The 23037-nt window shown below is 40.0% G+C and overlaps 1 protein-coding gene across 1 annotated transcript in view; it reads right to left on the bottom strand.

Moving 5' to 3' along the window:
* Window positions 1-12816: 12816 nt before the first annotated feature.
* The window catches only part of LOC115422901 (serine/arginine repetitive matrix protein 1-like), a 29847-nt gene continuing 19626 nt past the window's right edge, over window positions 12817-23037 (bottom strand). The window contains exons 2-6 of the mRNA XM_030139522.1: window positions 21173-21350; window positions 19039-19241; window positions 18702-18895; window positions 18454-18590; window positions 12817-17219 (exon numbers count right to left, since the gene is read on the bottom strand). Of these exons, the coding sequence (XP_029995382.1) occupies window positions 14409-17219; window positions 18454-18590; window positions 18702-18895; window positions 19039-19241; window positions 21173-21350 (3523 nt within the window). The 3' untranslated portion in view covers window positions 12817-14408. The remainder of the gene's footprint in view (window positions 17220-18453; window positions 18591-18701; window positions 18896-19038; window positions 19242-21172; window positions 21351-23037) is intronic.

Genomic DNA, 23037 nt, shown 5'->3' with positions numbered 1-23037 from the left:
AGAGGTCATAGATGTCACGTGAATGTTTTTAATTTGTCTTAAATAAAGTTTTAGTGAAAATAAAAATGAAAATACATAGCAAATTTACCAATATAAGTAATAAACCCAGATGTTGTCACTGTATTATTTTTTTATATATAAAATTATTTAAAAATTGTTCTGTTTCGGCTGTGATTTCAGAACCAAAGGAAAATATGTTCACAGAAAGTTATTATTTCACCAAGAAAATCTAAAAAAAAAAAAAAAAAAAGATAAGGTGACAAGCTTTCGTTACATATATATATATATATATATATATATATATATATATATATATATATATATATATATATAAATTCTGCTCAAAACCCATTAAAACCAGGCTCTTTTAAGGTGAATTCTTAAATGTAGTTTGTTTGTATCCGAATGAACTGTACTTTATGGCCATTTGGAATATTTTATATGTAATTATCTTAAAGCAATTAGATAATGAATAACCAGGACAGAAAGCTGATAAAATTATAAATACTAAACTTTGGATAAATTCAGCCACTTCATGTAATGGGTAAAATAGAAAATGACATAAAAAGAAATGTCTCATAGACTTTTACAGTTGTTTTGAATAACTTGGTTTGTGATTTAGGCTGCAATAAATATACAACCAAGAATAAGAGATAAATAATTTTTAAAAAATCAATGGAGTTGTATTGAAATGTACTTTAACATGAATACAACAGATTTCACTTCTGTTTATCTATGAAAACATCTATTTTCATATTCAGGCTGAAACACATTGAAGAATGAGCTAAAAACAGAGGCAGGTTAAGATTAATAGGTTTAATAATGATGATGTGATCAGATAAATGTGATCATGATTGGATGTAAAAGCAGAATCCAGGAAAGGTCCAGTTGTTGAGAAGCAAAAGTGGGCCGAGAACCACCAGTTTAACATCAAATATGAGACAGAATTGTTGAAATGTTTAGAGGTGACGATCCTGCAAAAACATATGAATGGATTTGGACGTTTAACCCTCTACAGGTCAGATCAGATGGATGGAGTCTGTTAGAGAACACCATGATATCTGGTCCCTCAGATGACACCGCATCCAGAACCATCATTCATCTGTAGACCTGATAGAACCACATGGGTCAGAACTACTCATATCCGTCTTAGAGGAACATTGTACTAAATATTTTAATAATTCTTTCTCATATTTGTGCTGCTGAAGGACTGGACCTTTCCCAGATGCTGCTTTTGGACAAACTCATGATACAATAACCTGCTCACGCCATAATTACTGACCTCATTACGAACTGGAAACTGGTGCTGTTCCAACTTTTTCTTGAATGTGAGGAACGGATGTAATTTTATAAATGAAACGAAGCCAACAAAACCTCATATTAAATATGTTTTGGGGGAAGTTGTCATGGAGCTTAACTGTCCTGGGAAAACCAAGGCATATCCTCAATCAGAAAGAACTATATACGTCAGGGGCGTCACACTCATTTTAGTTGACGGGCCACATTCAGCTAAATTTGATCTGAAGTGGGTTGAAATAATACTGAAATAATAACATAATAATATATAAATAATGCCAACTCCAAACTTTTCTATATGTTTTAGAGCAAAAAAAGTTAATTTCCATTATGAAAAGGTTTACATCTACAAACTGTCCTTTCAAAAGATGTGAATGACATGAACAAAATGAAAAAATAAGTATAATTTTAACAATATTCTGCCTCAGTTTATCATTTACACGTTCATTATAACTTACAGATCACAGTGGATCTACAAATACACAAAACATTATAATAGCAGACAGAATATTGTTAAAATTGTACTTATTGCCCTTAAGACATTTCAGGTTATTCACATTTTTTGCAAAATTATACTTTGTTGTAGTGTAAATACATGAACATATTTATATTTACAAAGAGAAACATTTGAAGTTGTCATTATTTATATGTTATTGTAATAGTATTTTACTGGTTTCACCCACTTGAGATTGAATTGCTCTGAATGTGGAACTTGAACTAAAAGGATTGTTAATATTTTAGTGTATTTTTTGCATTTCACAAATTCATCCCAAGGGCCGGACTGGACCCTTTGGCGGGCCAGATTTGGCCCCCGGGCCGCATGTTTGACACCTGTGATATACGTTTTACTGTGCATTAGTTTTACTGTTACTGTGCTGCTGAGATGTGGGGAAACATATAAAACCAATGTACAAAAAAATATTTGCAGAAAAAGGTCATTAGATGGATAAATAATGCAGCATATAGAGACCATACAAATGAACTTTTTTTTAAGATTACAAACTCTAAAATTTCCTGATTTGATTCAGTTTAAAACAGCTCAGCTAATATTTAAAGCAAGACATAAATTACTTCCAAATAAAATACACACATTGTTCTCAGAGATGAAAGGGAAGATGAATTGTGTCAGAACTGTAAAAGGATGTGTGTTTCAGTTGCAGGGGTTAAATTATAGAACAGTCTAACAGATGAATTAAAGTAAAAACATAAATCAGTTTAAAGGAATACATAAAATGCCATTTTTAAATAAATATAAGGATGAGGATTGTCTGTGATTCTGTGCTGATGTATCATATGTGATTATATTGTATGTGCTGATTGTTCTGATGCTAATGTTCTCTTTTATCTTTATTGCTTTATCTTGTCTCTTATCTGGCTTAACTCTCTCTTTTAATTAATGTGCTGTAATACATTGTTTTTTCTAGGGAGCCTATTGTCATCAGGCCGGGGACAACAGCGGGATACTGGCCATGTTGGCTAAAGTTGCCCCTTTTTACTGTTATTGATACAGTTCATTAACTGGGATTGTCCACGATATAATAAACTAATAAAATTTAAAAAAAAATACAAATATGGAACAACAGTTTAACCCAGGACGGTAACGAAAGTGTTGAAAGAAGGAAATACACCTGTATTGTTTTGTGCCGTTCTGTTTTCTATGGTATGTTATAATTTGATCTGTTCTTTTTTATGGACTGAATATGTTAGTTATGTAAAACTGGGGGAGGACAATATAAGCTCATCTTCTTTCTACTCCATTTCGGTCTTAAATGTTGTTGAGGAGCCACAATGAGGTAACTGTACGTTGTGTGACTTTATTATTTTTTTGGTTGCCTGTTGCCTTCGATATTCTAAAGTGTTCTGTTTAAATTTGTGGCTTCTCTTTGAGTTTTCTTCACCTTTATATTCTATTTGTACTTATATTCTAAATAAAAATGTATTATTACCTCCACCAGGACGTATTGTGATCACTTTGCTTTGTGTGTTTGTTTGTTAGCAACTTTATGGGAAAACTATTCCAACCATCTTTACCAAATCTTCCCCACAGATAGGCCTAGGCCCTGGGATGAACCCACGAAATTTTGGGCCTAGTAGGCCAAAGTTCAAGGTCACAGCAAGGTCACAAAATCTGCAATTTTCCTATCTGTCATCATTGAGCAATTGTCGAAAATTCATAAAAAATTCAAACGACTCTGATTAGCCTCCAATTTGATCCACTTGTAGCTTATAACAGTATCTTGTATCTGGCACAAAATTGTCCACATCCACTGTGGAATGTGGACTCTGTGGACATTTACATTTAACACTGAAAATCCCATTTATGACACATTTAAAATTAGAACTCAACAAATATTGATTGGAATTGAATCTAATTTGACAGACACATGACTGGTACCAAGCTTCAACTTTTTCTGCTGTATGGAACAACCTGGAAACTGTTGAATTTAAACAGAAACAGTCGATCCACACATGCACACCGTTCAGGGTGCTTGGCGGAGGTTTGCGTTCTCTGAACATTTGTTTGATCGGTTCTTTATTACGGACTGAATATGTTAGCTATGTAAAATTGGGGGATGACAATATAAGCTCGACTTCTTCCTACTCCATTTCGGACATAAAGTGTTATTGACGAGCCACAATGAGGTAACTGTATGTTGTATGACCTTTTTTTTTTTTGGTTGCCTTCGATATTCTGGAGTGTTCTGTTTAAATTTGTTGCTTCTCTTTGCCTTTTGTTTAGAGCTGCAACCGATTAATCGACTCAAAGTGATCCAAAAAACTCACTCAACCACAATTCTCCTGAATCAAAGTTTTGTTTCCTTCATTTCTCTGCTCTTAAACATTGGTTCCACTGTTGTGTTTCACACGGACGCTTACTGTGACGCACAAAGAAGCTTCAATTCAGGAAAACTGCAATAGGCTATCTCCCTTCAATCAATTCGAGTCGATTAATCGAACTGGGAATTTTTGCATTGGCTTCAAACACCTAGTCGATTAATCAGTTGCAGCTCTACTTTTGTTCACCTTTATATTCTATTTGTCCTTATATTCAAAATAAAAATGTATTATTATTATTATTATCATTATTATTATTATTATAAGACGACAAAACGTGAAATAAATCCTTTGCCTTTTCCATCCTGTTCCATCTGTTTCTTATCGTGTGTTGTTTCTTTCATTGTCAGACTCCAGTGAACTCTGTTGCCTTATTTAATCATTTCTGTGTTTTATATTCATGTGGTGATGTGATGTTGCTCTTCATCGTCAGGCCCGGTCTGTGCATTAGAAGGTGAATCAGTCAAACAGTCAGACGACATCAGGGGACAACAAACGCTTTTAGTTAGAAAGAAAAAAATAAGAAAACAGGTAAAAACTAGTTTTGTCTACAGCGACAGTGTATTGGAGTTTCCACTGAATTCCAACCAGAGTAAAAGCAGAATATTCATCCTCAATATTAGCAACTATGAAGTCACCACACACATCACTACTAAGTCTAGAAACACAACATGGCTTGGCTGACATGGTGGCTTCTGGCAAGACGCACAATATTATAGGCACTAAACTCTGGAACATGCAATATGGTGGCTGGTTACTGTAGTTTGTGCCGGGTCGAGTCCTGTGGTGGGAGTCCGTTCACAGAGGGACGTTTGAATTTTCAGACCAGGATTCTGCCGCAGCATGCACAGAGCAGACTGGGCGGTGGGCGGAGCCAAACATACGCAGAGGTGACGCTGTTGCAGGTTCAGGTGGAGCGTCAGGTAACGGCCAAACACCTCCACAGGTGTGGAACGGAGCAACCCGGCAGGTCACTGCAGGCACAGAGTCAGTCAGGATGAAGACATTCAGCTTTTATTTTCTGTTTGAGGGCAGGAGTTTGACCACATCAGAGCTAAAGTGCTGCAGATTTGTTTTAAAAAAAAAGTGACGTGAACAAAGAAAATCAGAACGACTCAACATTCAGGAACAGTCGGAGAGATCATATCAGAGAAAACAGACAGACCAGACATGTTTTATTACGGTGACGGACACTGATGTTTCACTGTTAAAAGTGTTGAACAGTTGGATTTGTCGGGTTTATTTAGGGTTTATTTTCCTCTGTGTGCAAATGTGGGAAATCATCAAGTACAATTATTTCATGTTATTGTACTTAAAGGGTCTATATGTCAGTTTACTACTTTAAAATACTTTTAAAATGAACTAAACTGATTATTAGATGTTTAGAATAAAGAGCTGTGAAGTTCTGACAAAGGTGCCGATGTATTAGATTGTAAAGATATGAAGTGAATTTATTTCCAGTGATGGGCCGGTGGATTTACAGTGGTGTGCAAAAATATTACAACACTTGTGAAATCTTAAGAAACTGGTGGTTGATTTGTTCCCAGAGCCTGAATTTCCCTTTTTTGCCACTGCAAAAGGTAAAGGCAAAGGTACTGAGAATATTTCACCTACAAATTGATCAGTCCAGTTCCCAGTGTCACTCCACACTCTCAGAGCTCATTCCAGAGTTTCCTTAGAGCAGGAGTCGGCAACCTTTACAACCTACAGAGCCATTTTGTCTTGGAAAAAAAAGAAAGAAATCTGACTGGAGCCATGAAAAAAATATTTAAACCCAACTACATTTTACCATGAGGTGGCTGCTCTGCTGTGGCGTATTTGTGATTAGTTTGCTATTTAACTTTGTATTTCCACTGCAATGATGCAATGTCTGGTGCATTTATGAAATGATACAACTACAAGAAAGAAAACATTCAAGATTTTTACAATTTTTTTAATGATGGACACTATTTCCAAAACATATTTACGTTGTGTAATGGAGAAAAAGCGCAACTTTCATGTATATCATGTATAGTGACTTACTTACAAACTACGAACAAATGCAAATTTAGCATCTTGTATTGAATTTGGCAAGAAAATAATCCATTTTGGTTTTTATGCTGTCAAAAAATTCGTTTATTCCATGTAAAGCCTGTGCATTTTTGCAAATGGACAAAGTTAGAATAGATTTAGGCCCTTAACAATGTTAAAAAGTAATGACTCATTCAGTTCATTTCAAAATGTTCTGTATATTTTTTGACCAAAAGAGCCATAGACAGATGCTAAAGAGCCACATTTGGCCCAGAGCCACAGGTTGCCTACCCTGCCTTTGAGTTTTCTTAGATTGTTGCCGGGGGGGGGGGGGGGGGGGGGGGGCACCCTAAATATTAGAGTAAAATGTAAAAAAAAAAAAAAAACAGGACTGGACTGATCAATTTGTACGTGAAATATTCTCAGTACCTTTGTCTTTATCTTTTGCAAAGGCAAAAAAAGTGAAATTCAGGCTCTGGGAACAAATCAACCACCAGTTTCTGAAGATTTGACAAGTGTTCTAATATTTTTGCACACCACTGTATGTGACCACTAGAGGGAGTAGTGAGTCCCTCTGCAGGTCTAACATGATGAGGAAAACTAACAAGGCCAAGTGGAGGATGAGAACCAGAAAGAAACAACTTTTGGAGTCAAAGAAAAGAAGTGATGAAAATAGAAGCTGTTGTTTTCTCCAGCTGTAAATGTAAAGAATGGAGTTTAATGGTTAAATGTCAGTTTTCTTCTACACAGGTGAGTTTGATTCTGAGGCTTACGTAGGTATAAAGTTATTATGGGATGTTGTTATCTTTGCTAAGTTGTCGTTGGTTGAGCCACAGTTCAGACTAAACTGTGACATTTCTGACCTTTTTTTTAATTGATTATTATTTATGTTTTATGTTTAAATTGTAATTGTGTGTTTTTAACTTGTCTCTTTTTCATTTTTGTAAAGCACTGTGAATTGCCCTGTGTATGAACTGTGTTATACTAATAAATTTGCCTTGCCTTGTTTGTTGGATTCCAAACATCTATAGTTCAGCTACTAATGACACAAACCAAACAGAAAACAGAGGTGATTAGTGCTTTTACTGTGGCTGTTTTCAGTCTAAAAACAGAGCTAAGCTAACAGAGCTAAGCTAACAGAGCTATAATGTAAACTATCAGCTAATGCAGCATGTCAACATTATAAGACAGTGTTAATTTGAGCGACTGTTAAAATAAGCATCCATGAGTTTTAGTTTTTGAAGAAAATTTGATGATTCCATAATACAGATGTAAGTAAACAATGAGCTTTATAATTTATTCAGTCTGTGGATCCATAGGGTTGATTTATTGGTGGTTTTGGTTCTAAGTGTGTTCTGGTACCAGACTGACCCCTACTGGTGAGAGTTTGGAATATTAATACTACATAGAACCACTTTAAATGAGAGTTTTCAAGTATCTGTACTTTGAGTATTTGCTTTTTCCTTTTTACTTCCTGCATTTCAAATCTAATATCTTACATTTTCAAAACAGGCTCATTATAGTTTAAATGCATTTAAAGCTCCAACAACCAGTTATCGCCATTATTGATTAATCTATTAATTTTTTTCTTTATAGTTTATGGAGGAAATCTGTAAATCAAATGGCCTGACAGGAAACAAGACATCCTCCCACTTCTATTGATTCTGTTTTCAGGATGGAAATAAATCTACATTCATGATTCGACAACTTAAATTTAAATATTTAGTCAAGGCGCAGACATAATCAGTGCTGCATAAGGCCCAAAAAACAAACAAACAAAAAAACAGTATTCCCAACTGGAGGACAGGGTAATTATTGTTTTTCTTGTTCTTGCAATTTTTGCTCAGTGATGCCAAACAGTGTCAAGCCCTGCACTTTTAAATGATTAATGTTTGGGCTGTAAAATGTGAGAAAATGGTGAAAACCTGATGTTTCCAGATGCCTCGTTCATTCCACAACTTAAAGCTATTAAATTTAATGTTATGAAAGGAAAGAAACCAGAAAATATTCGTATCCAAGGACCTGGAATCAGTGAAATTTGACTTTTAAAAGGAAAAAAAAATCACTAATTTTCATCCAACATTAAAATAGGTGTATTTTTACATCTATTTTGCTCTAAATACATTTGAGAATCATTACTGTATAACTTCCAAACATCTGATTTCAACCTAAATTTATGATTAACACAATTTTCCTGTATTTTTTCCTCAACCCTCACAAGAATTAAGTGGTTTATGGATGGATGGATTGATGGATCAGACTATCTGTGCTATAATTGGGTAAAGAATGTGTAATATGTGGATGCAGTGCACAAACTCAACCACTAGATGGAGACTTCAGGTAGAAAACTACTAAATAAATGTGTTTTTATGCAGTTTGTGATCAGTTTTTGTTAGTTTTAATGTAAAGTGTGTAATATTTACGCTGTATGTCAATTTATTTCTTGTAGTGAAATTAGTTCTATGCTTCTTCATGAAGTGTTTTACATGATGTGATTTGTGCTACATGTCACATACACATAATTATCTGTTCAAACTGTGGTAAAAAAACAAACAAACAAAAAAAAGTCCTGTGGGTGTCTATAATGGTACTTTAACAGGATTTATGTTTGAAGACCCATTCTGTACTTGAAGTTTTGCACTAATTTTACATTCATTGTCAGTTATACATCAGTGCAGACAACCTGTGAGCTCGTATAAGGTCGTTTCCATAGACATACTGTACATACGTAGATGCTGTATTGGTTACTTAAGTCCAATGATGCGATACGTAAATGCATTTGCCATACAGATTCAATCAAAACTAGTCTGTAAAGAGGGGGCTGTCTTCCCTTTTTTCAAGTCCACCTCATTAGTATCTAATGAGGATCTGAGCCACAGACAAACCACAACTCCCTGGTTACTTTTGACAGGACCTGTGCGGCGAACTCACTGACCTTATGATCGACTGACAGATGTGTCCAGACCACCTAAATCAAAACCACATCATGACTGAGACCAAAGTGTATCAAGACCGACACAAGACCAAGACTCTGACAGGCTGATACCAAGACCAAGGCAGGACCAAGACCAGACTAGATGCACAACAAGACCATTATATTATTATTATTTACAACACAATAACAGTCATCTGTACGGTGGTTACAAGTCTAAAGGGGGTAGATGTGTATATTTTCTTGATGTTTACAAGGTGCAAGTCAAATGAAGAGTAGAATGAACATTGTTGATCTAAAAGAAACGACTAAAAGATTTTCTTCACAGTGAAATTTCTCACAAATAAATCAGACAATGCACAAGCCATTTAGTGATATCTCTGCGGTGGTGGTCTTCAGATAACATCCAGAGTCTTAGTCCAACACCAGCGTCTACGTACAAATGTCTATGGTTGACCAATCAGGGCACAGTGGGCTTTTTTAAAATTAGATCCTGTTTTTCTTCAAATTCGGAATAAAACATGTCATGATCTGTCTTCACTTGCGTAAAGAAGCTTAAATAATTTCCTATATTATAAAACAGACATCAAACATTGTTCTTTCAACACATCCCTGGTCCATATCTGACTGTCAGACTTGTCAGTACTAAGAAAAAGTTTCAGTCCAATAAGCGTCTGAGAAGACACAATGGCGTCGTTTAGAGAACGGGGCCTAACAGTTCACGCTTTACATTCAGGAAAATCCCAGGTTTTGGTCGAATAGTCGGGTCTGAAGAGGCAACCATGATGAGAGCTGGGTGAAACCTCAACATCAGTGATTCTCAATTGGTGGGTCGCGACCTAAAAGTGGGTTGCAAATCTGATTTCAGTGGGTCGTGGGCCCTTGTCTGAGCAAATAATATTCTTCATTCATTTTCTGAACCCGCTTTATCCTCACTAGGGTCACGGGGGTCGCTTGGAGCCTATCCCAGCTACATAGGGGCGAAGGCGGGGTACACCCTGGACAAGTCGCCAGTTCATCGCAGGGCTGAGAGACAAACAATCACTCTCACATTCACACCTATGGGCAATTTAGATTAACCAATTAACCTATCAGTGCATGTGTTTGGATGGTGGCAGGAGCCAGAGTACCTGGAGAGAACCCATGCAAACACAGGGAGAACATGCAAACTCCACACAGAAAGGTCCCACCCCCCGTTGACTGGTGCTGGAATCGAACCCAGGACCTTCTTACTGTGAGGCTCCAGTGCTAACCACTGCACCACCGTGTCGCCCAAATAATATTAAAGGAGTGATGCTTTGCTTTTTCTTAAATGGTTTATACATTTTCCAACATTTCCCTATGGTCTCCATAAACTGTAAATGCTCTGCTTGGGTCTGAATTCTTCACTCATTCAACTCCACAGGTCCATCTTCAACCCCATTTCTGAGTAATGACACCAGAAAGGTGGTTTGGAGCATTGGCCCTTTAAATGCACATGAGCCACTTCAGGCCCCACCCCCTCCAGGTTATTGGCTGTGCTGCTCTGTCCTGTTCAACCAACAACTGAACATTTTAGGGAATGAGCTCCAAGTTTGGACATATTTTCAGTTTGGACTACAACTGCTGCTGCTGACAAACAATTATGTCGTACTCGGAGAAAAGTTCGTCCGAAATCTTGACCTTATATGTGCAAATGTCGTGACGTAACTAGTTATAAAACGTGACAAATTAAGCAGGAATTGAAACAGGTTGCAGAAATCCACTTGCTTGTTGCCAAAATGAATATAAAGGTAGTTCTGCAGCAGCTGGAGGGTTCAAATTCAAACTGTGTGAACTATTAGGGTCCAAATACACAAATAAATGAACCACAGACTAATAAAAGTGGGTTTAGACAAATATGAGCCCTTTAAGAAACCAATCCTGTTTTATTTTTTATGGAGCTGAGTGTTGGCCATTCACACTCCCCAACAGTAGGTGGTGGTAATGCTCTATAATTGTAATTAACACTAAACAATTTACAGCAAAAAAGAAGACCCAAAAGCTTCTACACAAATCATGGAGAAACTCAGATATGACAACAGCTACATCAGATATGGTTTTACCTACACTGAATAAAAACCTTAGTGTGTTTAATTATTGAATAGGTGACTGAATGCACTTTTAATTTTTAACAGAGTGCACAATTTTGGTTTTGGTTAAAATGAACCTACATTAGCGTTAAAGGTAAAGTTTCTATATTTAGCATCACCACCTGTCAGTCATTCTGGTTTATCATTAAATTTGTCTTCTGTCTTTTCATACTGTGATATTCTGTATTATCTCAGGTTCAAAATACACCATCTTTTCATTAAATAAATCTGAGAAGTTTAACAATTATGTTATTAATTTGGGTCTTGTCTTGTCATTGACTTGCCATTATGGTTGAATAGTTGTTATTGTGTTGTTCATTGTGTATCATGTATGTGTTTTTGTTTTTTGGACTCTGGCTGCTACCTTAGCCAGGTCTCCCTTGTAAAAGAGATTCCTAATCTCAATGGGACTTCCTCGTTAAACAAAGGTAAAATAAATAAATAAATAAATTAAAATTGAAGGGTGATAGTGGGTCCTGAATCCAGACCAGTTGAGAACCACTGACCTACATGTTGAGGAAAGGAGCTTTAGTTTTTTTGTTGTTTTTTTTTTACTGTTTACTTTAAAATGAGGCACTGAGGCATCCTTTACTAAAGCAACATCCAACTAGTCATGAACACAAGCCAGAGGTTTTTACTTTAATATCGGCACTTAAGAAAACAGATACGTACGAAACTGAGGGAAATTTTGATCTCAAAAAACTAGAATTGCGCCAAGAATCACCTAGGGGCTCAATTTAATTCAATTTGATGTTCAGCTGCAGATTTACTAGTTAAATATTGAATTAATAAACTTTTATATTCATGATCCAGGTTATTCAGATCTTAGGTGTTAAGATCAAGAGTCTTCCAGGTGTTGTTGCAAATTGCTCTGTTCCACTGTTCATCCAATCACATATGCATATCTCGCATAAATTGAGTATCTTTTGTCATACAAATTAGGAATCGTGTCAATAAATGCAAATGGATAAAAGTGTTGTCTCATTGGAAAAAGCATTTTGTTTCCCTTAATTTTCCAACCTTGGTAGCATTGCCTGATGGGAAAGCATCAAACTAGATTTGGATGAAAATGGTCGTAATTAAGTCATAACTATACAATTTTCACTGATTAAATATAATACAGGTCTTTTAACTTATTTTATTTAGTATAAAAAAGTTAAATATCTGATTAGTAAAAAGGATTTACGTGTGATTTACCCAAAGAATTATGTTATAATGTGTTAAAAAAAACGGACTGGTTCCGAAAATTACTTAAAATGAGATATTAAGTGTCACAAAATAATCAAATTAATTATCATCATTACCAATGGCACGGACGGCAACATTTTTGTACATATATGATCAGTGTCGTGAATCCTGTAACACTGAACCTTGGTAATAAAGTCAAATTTCTCAGCGTTTCTATTTGAGACGCTTTTTCCATTTTCTCAACATTTTAATTTCACCACGGCAGACCCACGTCAATTATATCCACCATATTTCACATAATGATGTGACCTAGTTTGGAAGCAGTCAGTTTCTCCCAGCACCACAGTTGTCTTTTCCTTCCTAATGACTTCTCCTTCATATCTTTTCTTGGCCTGGAGAAGTCAAGAAAAGGTGTTCAGGAAAAGGCATAGGATGGAATTTTTCGGACTATTCGACCACAACTCCAAGTTATTTTGTTTATAAAAGTGACAGAAAAGTCTCCAGCAAATCACTGGACTGGGACTAAAAGCACTTGGAAAATCAAAATGGCACTTAAGACATGAAATAACTGAAATGAAACGTAACTTTATAAGCAGCGTCAGTATGTAAGTAATGATTCTGTGGCCAACTGACTGGACCTTGTTTCTTTTTTACACAACAGTGAAGCACAGTTGGGTGCTATGTAGTTTCTGTTTGAGATCTGGAGTTCTGGACTCATGACTTTTCTGCTCACTGAGCCCACATGAAGCTGGACCAGAGCTCTGGGGGGCTCAAACCCCCTCCTCTGCGTATGTGCGGCTCCGATTGAAGGCCTGCAGGGTCTCTGAGCGACATGCAGGCGATCGATTGTACAAACTAGAGGAGTGCAAACTGTTCCAGACATTCAACATGAAGACACAATAAAAAGAAGTTCATTTCCCACTCTTTCATTAAGACTGGAACTAAAATAAAGCTACTGTAAAAGTGGGTTTGGTTTGATATTCAAAGTGCTTCCTTTGAAAACAAAAAGACCAAAACAAACAGATTTAATGAAGAGCAGTTTGGAAGAATTTCTAACCTGCTGCTTCACAACGGGAAGAACAACTCCCTGTATTTGAAGTACTTGAAAAGCAACCGACGAGGGCTCCAGTTTGTCTTATCAAACTGTCGACTCATCTGCTTTTGAGGCGTTTGGTAAGAAAATCAAGAGCCCCTCATGTTGTTCAGATACTTCAAACGATGACTTCGAAACATTGGATTGGCTACAAGAAGGGGGCAGTCTGGAAGTGGATGGAAAACATGACTGGCCTCCCGTTTATTGTTGTTTTGATGGAAAAATTAAAAAGAAAATGAATGATGGGAGTCATAAGAAACCAGTTTTACGTGCAAACCGCCACCCCACATCACCTCTGAAGCTTTCGGTGTGGGACCAGTCAGTGTGAGGACCGTCGATATGGGACGGTCAGTCAGTAGGAGGATGTGTCGTAAGAGGCCATCGGTCAGGAGCAGGACTTTAAATAAGGGACTGTCAGTCAGCAGCACAGCAATGAGTAAGGGACCGTCAGTCAATAATATCAGAGTTTAAAGCTGTATAACAGAGACAAAACAATAAACTATCAAAATACGAAATTAAAAAAAAAACAGGTTATATTCCGGAAGCAACATTTCAGAGTAATGTGTTGTTAAGCGTTGGTTTTTAGTTCCAAACTACTCCCCCCCTCCCCACGGAGACTAGCGGGACACAACAGCTGCCTTATGATTATATATACACACACACTTTTTATCGGTTTTTCCTTTTCGTTTAGTTTTTCCTAGAAAAAGACACTTTCCTTCACGTGTCGAGCTGTCCTTCGGCGCCAGGTTAGTTCTCGAATCCAAACCCTTACAGCGTCTCACGAATCCAGATTCAAACGGATGAGAAGCTGCAACCAGCTCTGTGCAATGCTATCCATCTGCCTGAAAACAGTGTAAAAACAGTAAACCTTCACGAACAGCCCAGTCACTTCCTCCTGGTCCAGACTCAGTCCGATCAGTCGGCCTGTTCACCGTCCAACCAATCAGCTGACTCTTTCACTCACGGCAGTCCGTGACTCTACAGTTTCTTCTCGGCTCGGGCAGGGCACAGCAGACTGGGGAACAATGTCTCTGAGCTCCCTTCCTTCACCTGCTGCCTCTGGCTCGGCCCGAAGCCTGGCCCGGCCCTCTGCGCCAGGGACCAGACCCACCCCAGCCCCGGCTCCTCCTGGAGGACCTGGGGCCATCTGTATGGAGCCGTGAGGCCTGGAGGTGCTGTTAGAACCCTCTCTGCTCTCAGATACCATCACCGGGTCCCTTCTCACCTCCACACGGACACCCTCCATGCCGATTTCACGACTTGGCAGCAGGCTCCCTCGGCTAGGCCGTGTGGTGCTCAGATCTTGGGGTTGTTCACTCTGGTTCTGCTGAACCTGGACCAGGTTGGGTCTGCTCAAACTGAGGGATGGTCGATGCTGCGAAAGTGGCTGCACATGGGCCCTAGTGGGCTGTGGGTGGGGACGTGGCTGTGGTTGAGCTCGTTGAAGGTGCGCTTGTGCTTGGGGCTGAGATTGTGACTGGGATGGTCTAGGATGGGGGAGGGACTGCCTGTGTTGAAGTCTATACTGAGACTGGGATTGGTGTGGTGATGTGTGCCTTGCTTGCGGCTGGGGCTGACTTTGATGCCGGGGTTGAGGTGGAGGCTGAGACTGGGGAAGGGTTCTGGATTGGACTTGAGGCTGTGGTTGAGGTTGAGGTTGGGCAAGGGTCCTGGGCTGGGGCTGAGGAAAGGATTGGGGTGGGGGCCTTGGTTGAGTTTGAGGTTGGGACTGGGTAGGGGTCCTAGACTGAGGTTGAGGCTGAGATTGAGCTGGGGTCCTTGTCTGGTGCTGAGGCTGGGAGTGGATTGGGGTTCTAGACTGAGGCTGAGGAAGAGATTGGGTTGGGGGCCTAGGCTGAAGTTGAGGCTGCATTTGGGATGGGGCCCTAGACTGGGGTTGAGGCGGAGATTGGGTTGGGGTCCGGGACTGAGGTTGAGGCTGTGATTGGGATGGGGTCCTGGATTGAGGCTGAGGCTGGAACTGGGCAGGGGTCCTTGACTGGGGTTGAGGAACAGACTGGACAGGGGTCCTGGTCTGGGGTTGAGGAATAGACTGGACAGGGGTCCTGGTCTGGGGTTGAGGAATAGACTGGATAGGGGTCCTGGTCTGGGGTTGAGGCTGGGATTGGGTTCTAGACTGAGGTTGAGGGTGAGACTGGGTTGGGGTCCTGGACTGTGGTTGAGGCAGAGACTGGGTTGGGGTTCTGGATTGAGGTTGTGATTGGGTTGGGGTTCTGGACTGAGGTTGAAGCTGTGATTGGGTGTGGATTCTGGGTTGCATTTGAGGATGGGTTGTGGTCCTGGACTGGGACTGAGGCTGGGTTTGGGAAGGGGTTCTTGGCTGGGTGAGAGGCTGAGGCTGAGGCTGAGGCTGACTCGGGGCTCTGGTCTGGGTCTGGAGTTGAGGCTGGACTGACTGCCGGGGCTGTGGCTGTTGTTTAATCTGTGACTGGGATTGGGACAAGACCCTGGACTGGGTTTGAGGCTGGGGAACTGTTGAGGACTGGGTGTGTGGATGTGGTTGCCTTGTCTGAGAAGTATGAATGTGAAGGACTGAAGGGGTTTGCGAATGCGATTGAGACTGAGGCTGAAGCTGGGTTCGATGCTGGGCCTGGGGGTTTACAGTTTGTGACTGGGCTTTTTGTGGTTGGCTCTGGGGTTGGGACTGGGGTTGTTGGGGTAGAACGTGCCTGGTAGGAGGTGACTGCGATCCTGGATATCTAGGCTGGACTTGGGGCTGACTGGGAGGTTGAAGCTGCTGCTGCTGGGGGTGGGGTTGGGGTTGGTGCCGTGGTGACGGTGGAGGAGGACGAGGCTCAGGCGAGGACTGAGGCACAGATTTGGACTGGGGTTTGGAAGGAGCTTGTTGAGTGGTGAGCTGGGGCACAGTCTGGGGGTCGACTTCAGGAGGTGCTGAGTGTCCAGAGGCTGGAGGAGGTGGTGGAGGGGGAGGGGGTGGAGGAGGAGGGGGAGGAGGAGGAGGAGGAGGTTGATCTAATGTGGAGGCAGAGGACTGTTGGTGGCGATGGTGATGGTGGTGGTGGTGGTGGTGATGGTGATGGTGATGGTGCTTGTGAGGCAGCCGGTCCTTCCTTTTGTGGCTTTTTGACGGGCTAATGCTACTGCTACTGCTGCTGCTACTCCTCCCAGCTCCTTCATCTCCTCCCTTATCACCTGCACCTTCACCTCCTTCATCTTTCTTGCTACCTTCATCTCCTGCTGCTGATCCAGATTTTTCCTTGTGCTTCCTCCCTTTATGCGCTTTGTGTCCGTGTGACGACTGGCTTTCTTCAGACCCAGTCGACTGGCTCTGCTCAGAGGGTGGAGGGTGAGACTCTGTAGATCTTTCACCGGTGCTCCCCTCCCCCTCTGAAGTAGCCCTCCTTCCAGTCTGAGCAGTTGAAGCTTCTGGGGTTTGAGCACTTTCCTTCTCCTCCACTGTCTCTCTGGTTTTGCGTTTTTTTATTGGCAGGGCTGTTTCCTGGATGACAGGTTTGGTGGAAGACTCCTTTGCTGCTCGCCGCTTGGCCTCGGCAGCTAAAATGGCAGCTGCAGCGTAACTCCCTGCAGATGAGCTACCAGAAGCTGATGCAGATGAGGAGGATGCTGTGGCAACGGACGATGTTGCTGAGGCAGAAGCTGGTTTCCTGCCCCGTTTTTTGGGGGCAGTCTGTGGAGGGGCTGGAAGTTCTTGCTCTGATTTCCTCTTTCTTCCGGGATGGGACTTTGTGGACACCAGGGCAGGAGACGCTGCCTGCAGAGGGACAACCACATCAATAGGTGCCATTAGTATTAGTAGATCTACAAAGACGTCTACGGACAAGGGACTACTTAAAACATATGTCTGACTTCAACTGGGAGACCAGGAGCTTAACCTGGTTATCATGTTATGGTAGCTCTACCAGACTTTGGTGGCGAATTATGAGGCCCATTTCTCATTTTACCAGTCAGTCTACGCCCCTGCCTTTGCCTATGGTTGTGAATTCTTAGTAATGATAGAAAAACAGGATGCTAATACAAGCAACCAAAATAGGTTTCTTCCACACTGTGGCTGGGCTTTGTTATGACCCTGAGTCATAATTTGCCTATTTTTGTGTATATGTATATATGTTTTCTGTTTAGTGTGTGTGTGTGTTCTCCCCCCGTCCTGTAGGTGTGCTGTGCCCTTTCTGTCTGTTTGTGTTGCAGGAAGCTGATTGGTGGCGCATGATTGCCCAGCCCCTTTAAAAATGGCCCTGGATCTTCAGTTCGCTCTCTCTCTTGCCTCCTGCCAGCTCCCAACCGTGTGTTCCTGTGTGTGATCGTCAGTCGTGTGTTTGAGTGTGACTTTTGTATCTGTATATAGTTGTAAATAGAATCTTTTTGTAAATTCGATCCTTTTTTGGTAGGGGAGGTCGGCTTTTTTATTTTCACCTTTTCTCCTGTTTTTTTTGGTTAGGGAGTTCAGGTTAGTTTTCTGTATTTTATTTCTTGCATTTATTTTGAGTAGATAATTTAGTTTGAACTCAGAAGAAGATATTTTGTTGTTTTAGCTGCATCCTCCCCTAACCCTCCTTTAGTCGATTAAAATAAATCTTGTGAACCTTACTTTTTTTTTGACTGACGTGTGTGCTTGGGAGCTGGGAGGGGACAAAGCAGAGCAATATTATGTTCGCCCTGGTAAACCCCTAGACCGGGGAGTAACAGCTTACACTCTGAGACTGGGTGTGGTGGTTGGAGGACTTCCAGACAAGGTGCTCAGAGTAATTCTGCCGCTCCTCCACATTAAGTGGAGCCAATTGATTTGTTGATATTACAGGATTAGGGATTGATTTAAAGTGACTAATATTACTGCTCTGGCAAAGTTTTTGTCATGTTTGGTGATGCTGCTCACTGCTTGGCATAGTTCCCTTAGATATGTTGGCTAAAAAACTTCTTAGGAAAATGCTGCATAAAAGAATACTGTGCATTGGCTAAGAAGCTTATCTTTACTCCAGGGGTGATCATACCTTTGAGGCAGCAGAGGTGGTGCCACTGGAGGGTTCTGCCTTGCTAAAGGGCATTTTGACCAGCAGTTTGCCCGGAGTTTTCTCAACCACACGCTTCATGGCCACACCCTCTGTAGCCTGACGCACCTTCCCACTGCCTACACAAATTAAATGGTAAACTTAAAACATTTCATTTACAGACACAAAGTAACTTCAACTTCTTTTGAGGATCAGTTTATGGGTCTCACTTCTTGTCAGCGACTGAGTACCTTTAGGCCTTCCTCGGCCTCGCCCCGATGGTTTGACCACCTTCGGTTTCTTCGGAGGTCGTTTCTCACGACGTGAGGGGCTTCCACGTCCAGTGACAGTGAAATCGAAGTCATTGGGGTCAGTTGTTGTGTCACCAACCTTTTGAAAGTATGCGATAAGTTCCACCTTTGAGCGAAACGCCTTTCCCTCCGAGCTAAAAAACAAAACCACAGAATCCTTAAAAATTTGCTGACACATATCCACATTATGTCACCTAATTGTAAAAATATGTTAGCAATAAATATTACCATTAATCTTAGTTAAATGGGATATAACCTTGAAGGGTGCAGAGCTTACTTGATCAGGTAGACGTCGAATTTTCCCGCAGAGCGTCCAGACTTCCTCTGTTTGAGTTTACGTGTCCAGCCTTCGGGCAGTGATGGGTCGTCGTACAGTGGGCCTCGGTCCCGGATGATAGAGCGTCTTTGCTTGGGCGATCCTGCAGACTCGCCCGCCGACTCCGAGCCCACCTCTGAAGGACCCGCCACAGGCTCTGATTCCTGCAGGGACAGACCAGTGTAAAAACCCGCTCCTCTATATGTTGGCTGAAGTTCTTTCTTTTGACGGTACATGGATTTTCTAAAATATTCCACATCAGACAGAACGAATTACTGAGGCAACTCTAATGAATAAGATGAAGCCAGTGGAAAAGTACCTTATGTGTAGAATAATTAACATCTGACCTAAACTAATGACTGCCGTTATCAGTAGTACCAGTACTATGTCAGCAGTACTCAGTTTGTTGCCAATGCTGTGACATTAAAGTACAGTAAAAATGAACACATTTGTAATATTTATTTCAGGATCACGCATTGGTTTTGTAATTGAATAGAGAGGGCTCACTTGATTCTTCATTTATTGTGAATTTTTTGTTTTTGTATTTCTATTTTGTGAGTTCACAGTGGCTGAAATGTGCTTTTTGCAGGACAGTGAAATCCAATGTATGGAATGCAACCACCAACAACCAAAAGTAATGCAACCACCAATAAACAATAAAGAGGAGGACTTAGACATAGGGAGTGAAGCATGTTGCCTTTTGTTTGTTTTTTGTTCCATTTCTTCCATCTGCTTCAAATATGACTTGCTGCTGTATTGTTAGAGTTTTTGAGACTGAGTTTGCCATATCTCCTCTCATTGTCAACACAAAAATCACATGAACTTTCTAGTTAACAGATGCCAACATCTTGGTTTTCCCTCCCTCAACTGAAATGGGATGTCCTTCATGCTGTCATCCTATAGGTCACTTTAAAAACAGATGTAATATTGTGTTAATATGCTGACCTATTACTTATAACTAATGCATAGAGGGGTAGGATTAATGGTGGTGATGCTATTGGCACAGGTTGCTCAACGGCTAAAATTTGCTTAGAGGTCTTATTTATGTCTTTGTGCATAAGAAATCAATCTAAGTGAATCCCCAAAGGAACTTTGTGTTGGTAAATACAAGTTCTGCAAATGTACAGGATTTCAGTTCTGTTCAACATGTTGATGCTCATATGAACTATGTTTTCAGCTCAAAAATGTCCAATTTCATCACAATTAATGCTATATTTTCATGTCACAAATGGCCAAGTTCTATTTGAACTGAATTTATCTGAAAAACAAATATTCTATTCTTTTAGATTCCCCAGTTTTTCTTACCAGATTCTCTCCTACATATCACATGTTTTATTTTTACAGGTTCAGTCTGGAGTATGGTGCTGATCCATCCTGCTTATGTTACACCAATACATACATGAAGAATGTCACACGTCACTTTTTAAATCAACAGTTTTCTAATAATAAGTATTTTTATAAAGAAATAACAATTCTATATTGTTATTTACTCTTTAGTCTGATGATAAACTACACAATAAATAATTCTGATCCTAGTTTTTGCACTGGGATCATTAGTGTAAACGGTGACACGGCTGCAGAGCATCGGTATGATGGGATCCGTAACAACCATGTCACATCCGTCCACTGCCACAGTTTGTGTTTTTGTGTCAGCTGGTATTGTTTTAGATCCACAATACTAACATTTATGAATAAGAGGAGAATTAGCAATATTAAGTCTATAAGTTTCTTACTAATAAAGTACTGGTACTGACCAGAGCATTATGGGTAATGTCACGTCCGTCCACCAGCAAAAGTTTTCACATACACGTGCTATTCTAAATCCAATATTTCTGAAAATAGAGCTTCCACTGTCAAATAATATCAGTAGTCTGTGCACAAATGGATTAGCATTATTTCAACACAGTTCTATGCATTTATGACAACTTTTTTTTTTTTGACAAAAATGGCCACTCATTTGACCCCCTAAGTAAATTTTAGCTGATATAGATAATAGTAAATACAAATGTCGGTTCAGCTGATTTGATGATGTAGGCCGTATATATCTGTCAGAAAGGCCCCTCTGGAGGACTTAGATGGTGACCTCTGACCTCACCTGGGTCTCTGCCTCTGATGGTGGCTCGGCTTCCTGTGTCGTTGTTGATGCAGATGCCTCCTGCTCGGCATGTTGGCGCTCCTTACGGGCCTTCTTGGTCTTACTGTGGGACCTGTGTTTCTCTCTGGCGGGGGGCTGGGGGTTGACGGCGCCCTCCTCGCCTTCTTGACCCTCCCCCCTGTAGAAAACACAAACATCACACTGTTAAACATTCATCGGTGAAGACTTCACAGGTCAAAGCTGCACATTGAGTTGATCTGCGGTCAAGGTTTAGAAATGCTTGTCCTGTCTCTGGAGACCCAAGAACTCGCCTCGACTGGAAAAGTGTAAAAACTAGTGTTACCCTGTTTCCTTAAGAAGAAACATGTCACCCAGAGCAACAACAGGGGACGGTGATGTGTTTTTAATTATTTACAGGCAACAGTGTATCTCTACAGTAAAGACAAATAAGATGAATTAGATTACACATAGGATGAAGTCACTGCTGCCAGAGATTTACTGGAATGATTAAAGCATTAACCAGTGACTCAAGAAAATAATTCAGAGATTAGTCAGAATGAAAATGGCTGTTCTGTGATTTACATCCTTCCCTTCAGTAAAAGTAGAAATGGCTGTGTTTGCATAAAATGACAAACGAAGTGGAAGCAAAAGTCAAAAAGTGAACCAAAACACAAAATATACTGATCCGCCATAACATCGTGACCACAGATAAGAGAAGTGACAATTATACTGATTATCCAATTCCAATAGGACCTTTCACTGGTTGGATACATTAGGCAGAAAGTAGGCTGAACATTTAATTGTCAAAGCTGATGTGGTGGAAGCAGCAAAATGATCAACATAAGGATCTGAGTGACTTTGGTCTAGGAATGTAACGATTACCAGTATAACAATTAACCGCGGTGAAATTGCCAACGGTTAGTATTACCGTTTAAATTCTAATTATCATGATAACCGGGTTTGATTACCGCACTTTTCCGGAGAAAACGCCTATGTAAAGATATGTTTTTATGTCAAATATTTGAGTGTAGTTTTAATTTATTACAATTTTGATTTTATATACCTAATATTTAGAACCAATATTCACTTTTACAGTCTTTGAAAAGGTTTGTTTAGCATCTTTGTGTTATTTATGCAATAAATTCTATACATTTTTCAAATCGTATTTTTTTTTGTGTGTGTGTGTGTGTTTTCTGGCTTTTCATGTTGATGTAGTAGGTTAAAGTGAAAAAAATAATAAACTGATGATATAAATGAAGTTGTGCTGAAAAAACAGATCCCAAACATGGGTATAGTAAACATTTGTTTATATAGTATATAAAGGCAAAATCAAAAGCACTGAAAAATGGCCAAAATAGGCTCAGACCACTAAGGGTTAATACTTGAATGTTTCTGCCAAGAGAAAGTGCATTGTGCCAATTATTTTATTTGGTTTTTTTTTTTGTTGTTTTATTTTTTCAAAATACAACTTGGTTAAATTATTTCAGTGTGTGTATAAGTACTTTTTGAACATTTTGAGCACAATTTCAACAATATCACGATAATAATGATAATTGTGATAATTTTGGTCACAATAACTGTGATATGAAATTTTAATATCGTTACATCCCTACTTTGGTCCATACTGTAGCGGTGATGACTGGGTCGGAGCATCTCCACAACTGCAGGTCTTGTTGGGTGTTCCTGGTCTGCAGTGGTTAGTACCCACCAAAAATGGACTAAGGGAGGACAACCCAATCTCATGACAATTGAGCATCAGTGGAATGTACTGGATAAACAAGTCCAGTCCCTCCCATTTCACAGCTCCCAGGACTACAGGGATCTGCTGCTAAAGTCTGGGTCCAGATACCGCACACACCTTCAGA

The sequence above is a fragment of the Sphaeramia orbicularis genome, chromosome 7, assembly GCF_902148855.1.
Source record: "Sphaeramia orbicularis chromosome 7, fSphaOr1.1, whole genome shotgun sequence".
NCBI classification, from domain to species: Eukaryota; Metazoa; Chordata; class Actinopteri; order Kurtiformes; family Apogonidae; genus Sphaeramia; species Sphaeramia orbicularis.
Note: the sequence above shows the minus strand (reverse complement) of the source record. Positions and strands in the feature narration are given on the sequence as shown.